This window comes from Salmo salar, chromosome ssa21 (assembly GCF_905237065.1).
Source record: "Salmo salar chromosome ssa21, Ssal_v3.1, whole genome shotgun sequence".
NCBI lineage: Eukaryota > Metazoa > Chordata > Actinopteri > Salmoniformes > Salmonidae > Salmo > Salmo salar.
The window spans coordinates 28,861,213-28,872,574 of record NC_059462.1 but is presented as its reverse complement, the minus strand read 5'-3'; the positions used below and the strand labels follow the sequence as shown (position 1 = coordinate 28,872,574).

The window sequence follows — 11,362 nt, the reverse complement described above, 5'->3', positions numbered from 1 at the left end:
GCTACGTGAGGTTTATTTGATTGAATAGAAGTTTCGTAATGCTTAAGTTGTTACTGATGTACTGCTTTGGACACGTGACATCCCGGCCACTTTGAGAAAAACACATTTAAGTTGCCTCGAGATGTATATGCATATTCATGACATGAGGCTAGCAGATTAGCATCCCTCTCCATTGAATACAGCTGGTTGACGTCAACAACCCTCATTTAATATTTTTAAATTACAATAATGAGATTTATCCACCAATCCAAAGAAAGTGTTGGCGGGCGCTAGACAGCCCGCCATGCCGCTTTGTGGACAACGACTCCCATTGTTAGGGCGAGGAGACATGTAGTATCTTCTTAGTTTATCCATAATCTTTGGTAAAACACATGTGACGTTTCAAATGCAACACGCCCATTGGTTATTGTTCTAATTCTTGTAGCCTGGAATTGAAATACCGTATTGTTTTGAGGCGCAATTGAATTTTTCGGATAACAACCGACTCAGAATGCATGCTACTGTAAGTGAACCTTTGTTTTAAAACAGGGGATTGGCTTTCCTCATGACATTCAATCTGTTAGGCTACTTGGGTCGAAATTGCCTTAAACCCCACTTTGCCTAACTAGTTTACATATCCTGGTTGATAATGAGCTTTAACAGTGGAATGGTAGTAATTTAACAATCTAGAAACTGCCACTTTGGGATATATTAACTTGTAAAACCCTTGTAATCTTCCTTCAAAGTGTTCAACTTTCCAGAAATGTATATCGGCATATAGCCTAATCCGACCTCCAAACAGGCTACATACAACGCATGTATCTATCTAGAATGTAATGTCATAGCATATGGGGGAGATAAACGGGATGCATTTGATAAGTTATTAAAGTTATTTGCAGTCTCAATAACACAGTGACAGCTGGGTCTCCCATTCAGTGCGTCCATCATTTACAGTGTGAGGGTATTCAATCGTTGGGCACAGGCGTAGGAACCACACAGGTAACCTTACGCCTTTTGATTAGTGACTAGCTCCTGCCATTCTCTCTGATAAATAAATAGGCTCTGTCTGATGTAGGACGTGACAAATGTAAAACTATTAAAATTATACCTTAGTCAAGATATGTTGGCCTGTATGCAATGATAAACCCTTCAGTTCAGCGCACACATAAGTGGCATGTTTTATCATGGTGAAAGGTGCATAAGATGTCTGGAGAAACCACTATGGCTGTGTCACTGCGCATCTCTGAGAATGAAATGCATAAACAATGTGGATCAATCTACACTCGGACCCTAAACTACATACTGACACAGTCTGACAGTGGGACAACTAGGCCTGTGTCAATACATACTTGAGGTGATATCAGCAAGAATGCACTTATAAGCTTTATATAAAACAGAGCTCCTATTTTAATTACATAGGCCTAATTTTTAACACTATGAGAATCTGATAAGTAGCCAACTATATGTCCCACACATTTACATTTTAGTCATTTAGCAAATGCTTTTATCCAGACCGACTTCATACATTTTTGTACTGTCCCCCGTAGGGATCAGACCCACAACCCTGGTGTTCCAAACACCATGCGCTACCAACTGAGCCACATAGCTTAAACCAATTAAATTGGTTGCTTGTCTGCCAATGTGTATCTGACAAGGACAGTGAATTTCCACTTACTATTTTTTTAGGTCTAGGAAGTCAATTCTTCTTCTCTGTATTTTTTTATGGCGGTTGGCAACCAACTTTAAGGTGCTATTATCGCCACCAACTGGACTGGAGTGTGGACCAGAGACAGGGAAGGTCTAAATCCTACCCAATATTCTCATCTCCCTAAGGAAACGAAATACATAATTAAATACTACATCCCCTGAAGATTTCCCCAGCAGTTCACTTAATGTTGGCTCTTCAACCCCATTACTCCTTAAATCTAATAACAATCACTCCATTTCCCATCCATATTGCTGGTATTGAAATAGAACGTGTTCCACTGTCTCCATCTCCTCCTGACAATGATCACAACTCCCAGTCTGCGGTTGTCCTACCAATTTCAAAGGTGGGACACACTATTGAGCCTTGTGTGTCCCAGTCTCTCATTACACACTCCTCCCTTCTCTCTCGACCTGAGGACCTCCCTGCCCCACCTTTTCCTGTATCTTATATAGGTGTCTTCCCTTTCTCTCCCTTTTCCACAACTCTTGCCATTTCTTTTTAACTACTGTTTTTATCAACCAGCAACTCCATTGTATAACCAGATAAATGATCCTTTGTTCTTTTTGTCACTGCCACCTTAGACTCAGGAACACTAAAAGCTGCCCCTGTCCTCCCAGTTTTAGTGTCAATAGATCCATCTGTGAATATATCCAAGAAAGCATAGTATTGTGTTTTTAAATGTTCACTTACAACGGAATCTACTCCTTCCTTAACAACTCGTACCCTCTCAAGCAACCTAGATCTATCCCTGGCTGAGGGAGCAACCAAGCAGTGGAGGCTGCTGAGGGCATGAGGTTCACAATAATCACTGGAATTTAACAAATAGAATGGCATAGATACCATCCCACTTATTCCGCTCTAGTCATTACCACAAGCCAATTAAGGTGCCACCAACCTCCTATGCAACCAAGGTGGGATAGCAGGAAGACACACAGAGGGGCTAAACTCCTTCCCAATCAACCCCATCTCTCTCGCCATGCCATTGCCTATCCACCCAAAACTTGTACGCAAATTTTGTTCATGTTCCCATTACTCTAGGAGTACCTTTTTTTTTTAATAGGATATGCAACCTTATGTCCTTGTAGATTTACTCATATGTCATGGTTAGTTGCTGTCTATCTTAACTTTAACGGCATCTCTCCCAACTGTACCTGCATTACTGCCACCGAGGAGGTCCTGAGTGCTCCACAACATATTCGTAGGGCTTGTATGAGCTGCTTATCCATACGCTACACTTTTAGGAAGTACATTTCCACTACATCGACATACGAACTACGTTTCCCATAATGCTTCTCGCTTCAGAATATACGTGTTTCTTTTGCGACCAGCTTTCATGCGCAGAAGTTGACCTACAGTCTGAAGAAAATGGCAGCATTAGGACTGGGGCTGCAGGTATGACTTTCGGCTGAACGTGAATGTTTTGCGATTCATGGCTGGGTTTTTAGTTTGAGTATGTATGTATATTATTAATTGGTACAAAATGGATCAATGTGCATTGTTTTGATGTCGCGCAGAATTAGTTTTCAACGCACAACACGCGAGGCCTTCTGTGAACTTGACAAGCCCGCTACGGTTAACTAGCTAATGTTAATGACAGCCCGCTAGCTTGTTGAATATAGCTAGCTACCTCGTTATGCTTATTTGTCATTTTGCTACGGAACAATGACATTACTGTTTACTGTTGTCCAAAGTCCATAAGACAGGCGCATGACATTGTAGAAAATGTGGTCAAGATTTTTGCTAGTTCAAAACAATTTTGGTAGTTAGCAAGTTATCTTCATTAGCTAACTAACAGCTACTACACTCCAGACGTCACTGTTAAGTATTAATAATTTCCTTTATCATCTCTATCCTTCAGGTGCGTCAATTCAGCACGTCGGTTCTCCGACAAGCTTTGATCAGGGTAAGAATTATGAAGTTCAACTTTAAATTACCCTTGCCATCTGATCAGTGCAATGTTCTGTGATATGACTGATCCTGTCCCTTGGTATTATGATTCTCACGCACGCTACAGCTTGAGTAATGTCAGTGGTCGTTGGCTCTGTGGTTCAAATACATGGTTGGTTATTGCTTATGTTTGTGTCCGTTTTCTATTTTAGCCCCCCATCGACGTGTATGGGGTCGGAGGCCGCTATGCCACAGCCCTGTTCTCTGCTGCCAGCAAGCAGAAGAAACTGGAACAAGTAGAGAAGGAGATGAGGACGTTGTCGGTGAGTTATGCACTGCACCCCTCTCTCCTGTCTAAGTACTCTCTGTCCACTAGTGTGTAATGTGTATATACACTCTCTCTCTATTAACTAGGGAAACATACATTAGTTTGTTAGGCACTGACTGCGACCACTATCATTTTTGACCAGCTCTCTTTCTCTGTCTTTTCATTCTCTCTATCAGGCTCTGATCAAGGACCCTAAGCTGTCCAGTATTGTGATGAACCCTCATGTCAAGCGCAGCCTCAAGTTGAAGTTCTTTGGTGATGCCATGACTAAGGCGAATCTCTCCCCAATAACAGTTAACCTCATCAGTGAGTCGCCCAGCCTAACCAAGTCATACTCCACAGTGCACTCTTGTTCTGGAAACTGCTGTCGTGTAAGAAAAATAAATGGGGCCGGTTTGGGGAGGATGACGTTGTTTTTCTGCTGTCAAGAGCCTCATCTCCCGTGTGGCTCAGTTGGTAGAGCATGGTGTTTGCAACGCCAGGGTTGTGGGTTCGATTCCCACGGGGGACCAGTACAGAATTTTTTTTAATGAAATGTATGCATTCACTACTGTAAGTCGCTCTGGATAAGAGCGTCTGCTAAATGACTAAAATGTTTAAAAAAAATCGACCAAACTGCTTAATTTCCTTGTCTTCTGACTCTCTTGACCATCTGAAATGGAAAAAGCGATATGGATGTCACTCCATACCTTTTTTTGTTTCCACTAGTTACCACAGACACAGTCAAAATTGTGTAAGTTAATGAAAATAAAAATGTGGTTTTTGGTCAACATTTAAGGTTGGAGTTAGGCATAAGGTTAGCAATATGGTTACATTTTAGGTTTAAAATCACATTTTAAGAGAAATTGTAGTAATGACTTTGGCTGTGGTAAGTAGCGACAACCTACCTTTTTGGTTGGCTAGTTGTAAACCGGAATATAAAGTAAATGTCAGCTAAGAGTACTGTTTACTGCTCACTAATGATCTTAATTAACTAGTGATACAAAGGAGAGATTAGGAGAAATAGTTGAGTATTTTTGTTATGAGAACATCTTCACCCTTACTAATGTTACTGAATGCAAATGCAGTTCGTGCAAATGTTATTTGTGTCTACTGGCTAAGCCACTGAGGTTTCATTGTTCCCCTCTCTCCTCCTCAGCTGTGTTGGCAGATAATGGCCGCCTGACCCTGACCGCAGATGTCGTTGGCGCATTTGCGAAAATGATGAGCGCTCACCGTGGCGAGGTCATCTGCACTGTCACCACCGCACATGTACGGTGACCCACCACCATACACACATGCACACTGTGGTTGTACAGTTGAAGTCGGAAGTTTACTTACACCTTAGCCAAATACATTTAAACTCAGTTTTTCACAATTCCTGACATTTAATCCTAGTAAAAATTCCCTGTTTTAGGTCAGTTAGGATCACCAGTTTTTTTTTAGAATGTGAAATGTCAGAATAATAGTAGAGAGAAGGATTTATTTAATCTTTTATTTATTTCATCACATTCCCAGTGGGTTAGAAGTTTACATGCACTCAATTAGTATTTGGTAGCATTGCCTTTAAATTGTTTAACTTCGGTCAAACGGTTCGGGTAGCCTTCCACAAGCTTCCCACAATAAGTTGGGTGAATTTTGGCCCATTCCTCCTGACAAAGCTGGTGTAACTGAGTCAGGTTTGTAGGCCTCCTTGCTTGCACATGCTTTTTCAGTTCTGCCCACAAATATTCTATAGGATTGAGGTCAGGGCTTTGTGATGGCCACTCCAATACCTTGACTTTGTTGTCCTTAAGCCATTTTGCCACAACTTTGGAAGTATGCTTGGGGTCATTGTCCATTTGGAAGACCCATTTGCAACTAAGCTTTAACTTCCTGACTGATGTCTTGATGTTGCTTCAATATATCCACATAATTTTACTTTCTCATGATGCCATCTATTTTGTTTAGTGCACCAGTCACCCCTGCAGCAAAGCACCCCCACAACATGATGCTGCCACCCCCGTGCTTCACGATTTGGATGGTGTTCTTTTGCTTGCAAGCCTCCCCCTTTTTCCTCCAAACATAAGGATGGTCATTATGGCCAAACAGTTCTATTTTTGTTTCATCAGACCAGAGGACATTTCTCAAAAAATATGATATTTTCCCCCATGTGCAGTTGCAAACCGTAGTCTGGCTTTTTTATGGCGGTTTTGGAGCGGTGGCTTCTTCCTTGCTGAGCGGCCTTTCAGGTTATGTCGATATAGGACTCGTTTTACTGTGGATATAGATACTTTTGTATCCGTTTCCTCCAGCATCTTCACAAGGTCTTTTGCTGTTGTTCTGGGATCGAGTCGCACTTTTCTCACCAAAGTACGTTCATTTCTAGGAGACGGAACACGTCTCCTTCCTAAGCTGCGTGGTCCCATGGTGTTTATACTTGCGTACTATTGTTTGTACAGATGAATGTGGTACCTTCAGGCATTTGGAAATTGCTACCAAGGATGAACCAGACTTGTGGAGGTCTACAATTTTGTTTCTGAGGTCTTGGCGGATTTCTTTTGATTTTCCCATGATGTCAAGCAAAGAGGCACTGAGTTTGCAGGTAGGCCTTGAAATACATCTACAATTGACATCATTTATCAGAAGCTTCTAAAGCCATGACATCATTTTCTGGAATTGTCCAAGCTGTTTAAAGGCACAGTCAACTTAGTGTTTTTAAACTTTTGACCCACTGGAATTGTCATACAGTGAATTATAAGTGAAATAATCTGTCTGTAAACGATTGTTAGAAAAATTACTTGTGTCATGTACAAAGTAGATGTCCTAACTTGCCAAAACTGTAGTTTGTTGACAAGAAATGTGTGGAGTGGTTGAAAAATGACTTTTAATGATTACAACCTACGTGTATATAAACCTCCGACTTCAACTGTATATAGTTGTCAACCCAAGTTCCAAATTAGTTATTATAGTGTTTGATTTGATCTTTATGTGTATGACACAGCCCCTGGATGAGGCTAACCTGACAGAGCTGAAGGTGGCTCTGAACGGCTTCCTGGCAAAGGGAGAGACACTCATATTAGAGACCAAGGTGAGACCATACTCAATTTGTGTCCTCAGTGGCACAATAGGGATTTATCTGCCGTCAACTCCTGGTAGGGCAGGGCGGTAAACTTTTAAATATATATATATATATATATATATATATATATTTTTATTTTATTTTTTCTCCCACCAGAGATGTTTAAATCAAATTGATTTGTTGTGGCTAAAAGGCTGTGCGTGATGACGTAGTGCACATAAATAACTTTTGCGGTTAAATTCTCATGTAGTGAATAGAAAATACAAGTTAAATGGGTTTCCATTGCATTTTAAACTCTACTGATGGTTTTGTCATACACACATTTTTAGTTATATAGCGAAAGTGCCCACTTTGGTCTTGGCACATGCTCTCTAGCCACAACCAAGCAAGGCTAAGGCTGTAACCGATGGCTCGGTTATTTCACCAGTAGGGGAGTGTGAACTACAAGCCAATCATGATGCGGAAACCTATGTGCTTAATTTCCAAATGGTGAAAACCTTGCAAAAGCCTCTCCTTTCAGCAGAAACATGTGAAAAGCTTAAGTTAATACAGCTCAACCACCAACATGTTGTTCATCATGTCAGCACTAAAGAAAAACTAAATGTCCCATCATACTTGAACATCTCAGAGGCAATACTGAAACAGTTTGAGGACATTTTTGAAGGGTTGGGGGCTCTGTGAGGTGAGCTCCACCTAGTGGTGGATGAGTCTGTCAGACCAGTTCAACAGCTTGGTGGAAAAGCCAGGCAAAATAAGTCTGCCTTGATCCAAGTGCCCTCAACAAAGCCTTATGTAGGGTACGTTACCGAATGCATACTATTGAAGAGGTACTGCCTAGCCTGGAAAAAACGAAAATCTTTTTGGGAATGGATGCAAAAAAATGAGTACTGGCAGGTATGATGTTTGGATAAAGAGAAAAGTTACCTCACCACATTTTGGACCCCCAACGGTAAATACCGATGGACAATGTTACCTTTCTGGAGTGAAACCAGCTGCAGATTAATATCAGCAAAGGCAACAGGATGCACTTCAGGGACTGCCAGGAATAAGCGTTATGGCTGATGACATCCTGGTCAGTGGAAGAAGCCGTGCAGGACTATGACCACAACCTGACTCAGCTCTTACAAAGAGCAAGGGAGATGGATCTAAAGGAGGATATGCCCAAATTGAGGAGTGCCTAGCCATTGTGTTCGCCTGTGACCTTTTTGATCAATACCTTTTATGTTAGGTGCAGGTATCGCCTACATGAGATTATTTCATTTTTTCCCCTCTATTTTTTTGGGGGTGAAGCCTTTCACTGTTTGTCAACACCACTTTAAGAATCATTTGACAAATAACATTTGATATTATGGGCAAGAGCAAGATTATTTTATTTGTAAACTGCAGCCAAGCGTCGATCATGTCACCAGAATAAGACCCACGATATTTATTGGAAAGGAGCATCAAGCTCATCACCATGCACTGTTACCACCCTGTGAAGTTCATTTCTTTCAGCTGTAGCCTAATAAACTGCATCCTTTCGGAGGACCACACAACACCATAGCGTGACTCCAAGTTTATTTTGATTCCAAGTTTATCATTTCTACCATCATTTCTTGCATTTTACAGACACATAAAGATCCCACCTTGTCTAGTGTGTTTTGTTGACATTTGGAAAGTTGACCAACATTTGCTATTTCCGTCAGGCCTGTCTTGACATTTTCTTATTGTGCCTTCAGAAAGTATTCACAGCCCTCGACATTTTGTTTTTACAAAGTGGGATTCAAATGAATTTGTCATTTTTGGTCAACGATCAACACAAAATACTTGTCAGTGGAAGAAAAATTCGAACATTTTCAAAAGATTTAAGGAAAATTATACACTGAACTAAAATATAAACGCAACAATTTCAGTGATTTTACCAAGTTACAGTTCATATAAGGAAATCAATCAATTAAAATAAGAAATTCATTAGACCCTAATCTATGGATTTCACATGACTGGGAATGCAAATACCTTAAAAAATAAAATGAGTAGGGGAGTGGATCAGAAAACCACTCGGTATCTGGTGTGACCACAATTTCCCTCATGCAGCGCAACACATCTCATTCGCATAGAGTTGATCAGGCTGTTGATTGGCCTGTGGAATGTTGTCCTACTCCTCTTCAATGGCTGTGTGAAGTACCTGGATATTGGCGGGAACTGGAACACGCTGTAGTACACGTCGATCCAAGCATCCCAACATGCTCAATGGGTGAAATGTCTGAGTTTGCAGGCCATGGAAGAACTGGGACATTTTCAGCTTCCGGGAATTGTGTTCAGATCCTTGCGACATGGGGTTGTGCATTATCATGCTGAAGCATGAAGTGATGTCGGCGGAATGGCACATCAAACAGCCTCAGGATCTTGTCACGGTGTCTGTGCATTCAAATTGCCATCGACTATAATGCAATTGTGTTCGTTGTCCGTGGCTTATGCTTGCCCATACCATAACCCCACAATGGGGCACTCTGTTCACCACGTTGATATCAGCAAAACGCTCGCCCACACGACACTACACGCTGTCTGCCATCTGCCCGGTACAGTTGTAACCGGGATTCATCTGTGAAGAGGCCACTTCTCGGTGGCCGTCGAAGGTGATCATTTGCCCACTGGTTACGACGCCGCAATGCAGTCAGGTGAGGACAACAAGCACTCCGAGAGCTTCCCTTAGACGGTTTCTGACAGTTTGTACAGAAATTCTTCAGTTGTACAAACCCACAGTTTCATCAGCTGTCTGGGTGGCTGGTCTGATGATCCGGCAGGTGAAGAAGCTGGATGTGGAGTTCCTGGGCTGGCGTGGCTGTGATAGGGTTATAAACAGATTTGTGCACAACATTTGAGAGAAATAAGCTTTTTGTGCATCTGAAAAAATGTGATCTTTAAATTTAGCTCATGATACATGGGACCAACGCTTTACATGTTGCGTTTTTTTTTTGGTTCAGTGTAATAAGAAATTAGTGCAGAAAATTTAAGAAATTCATAAATGCTGGAAGTGAATGCAGAAATGTAATAACTATACAAATGGGAACCGTTGGTCGAGTACCAGAGTTGGAGGCTACAAAAGAGGATTTTTGATTCCTGTGCGATGTTCTACAAATGGGACTACTTCGCTGTCAGTTTTGTCCTGTTATTTTTGGTTGAACAGTATGAAGCAATCAGAATGGAGAAAGCCCATTTTTAAAACCACTTTGAATTCATGTTTTGCCATCCTAGGGTCATGCACTACCCATAAAGCATAGCCTAGATCTCTTATTATTCAGAAACATCAAATACTGTCAAATGAGAAAAATACTGTGATATATTATGTCGATATTGCCCAGCCCTATCTAACTCCTGGTATATGCAAAGGCTTAGGACTGTCAGGCTAGCACTAATCTGATATGCCTATGGTTTGAATGGTGCTTTAACTTGTATTACTTTTCTCTATCCTCCAGTCTGACGCCTCCATCCTGGGTGGTATGATTGTCAGCATAGGAGATAAGTATGTGGACATGTCCACCAAGACAAAGATCCACAAACTGACCAAGATCATCAGAGATAGTTAAGTCCATTGCCCCGTCCAGAGAGGCATGGGAATGTTTTTCTCCTTCCTGCCACCTATACAGCGCTTTGTCCGCTAAAATCCTGTCTAGTTGTGTTCGTAATAAAGTATTCTGTAACATACACTTTGTATTTGTAATGTCTTTTATTTTTATTTCTTATTTCATCTTTTATTTAACCAGGTAGGCCAGTTGAGAACAAGTTCTCATTAACAACTGTGACCCGGCCAAGATAAAGCAAAGCAGTGCGACAAAAACAACAAGTTACACATGGGATAAACAATCGTACAGTCAATATCACAATAGAAATATCTATATAGAATGTGTGCAAATGAAGTAAGGAGGTAAGGCAATAAATAGGCCATAGTGGCAAAGTAATTACAATTTAGCAATTAACACTGGAGTGATAGATGTGCAGATGAAGATGTGCAAGTAGAAATACTGGTGTGCAAAAGAGCAGAAAAAAACAAAAGTATGGGGATGAGGTAGGTAGTTGGTTGGATGGGCTATTTACAGATGGGCTGTGTACAGCTGCAGTGATCGGTAAGCTGCTCTGACAGCCGATGCTTGGAAGTTAGTGAGGGAGATATGGCTTCAACTTAAGTGATTTTGAAAATTTGTTCCAGTCATTGGCAGCAGAGAACTGGAAGGAAAGGCGGCCAAAGGAGGTGTTGGCTTTGGGGATGACCAGTGAAATATAACTGCTGGAGTGCATGCTAAGGGTAGGTGTTGCTATGGTGACCAGTGAGCTGAGATAAGATGGAGCTTTACCTAGCAAAGACTTTTATTTCTGTGTCCATGCAGACTGGTTGTTGCTGGTGGAGGGAATATAAAATGCATGTTTATCAGCTTGGATCATT

General features: G+C 41.3%; 1 protein-coding gene across 2 annotated transcripts; it reads left to right on the top strand.

Moving 5' to 3' along the window:
• Positions 1–269: 269 nt before the first annotated feature.
• LOC100194724 (ATP synthase subunit O, mitochondrial) lies at positions 270–10,628 on the top strand. 2 transcript variants are annotated; one of them, XM_014164856.2, is made up of 7 exons: positions 270–502; positions 3,546–3,590; positions 3,787–3,897; positions 4,079–4,208; positions 5,041–5,153; positions 6,865–6,951; positions 10,398–10,628. In XM_014164856.2, exons 1-7 carry the CDS (start codon positions 491–493, stop codon positions 10,506–10,508), a joined length of 609 nt encoding a protein of 202 aa, XP_014020331.1. In that variant the 5' UTR covers positions 270–490; the 3' UTR covers positions 10,509–10,628. The 2 variants fall into 2 exon arrangements, with proteins under 2 accessions (XP_014020331.1, XP_014020330.1); XM_014164855.2 differs by lacking the exon at positions 270–502 and adding an exon at positions 2,974–3,079.
• The last annotated feature ends 734 nt before the right edge of the window (positions 10,629–11,362 follow it).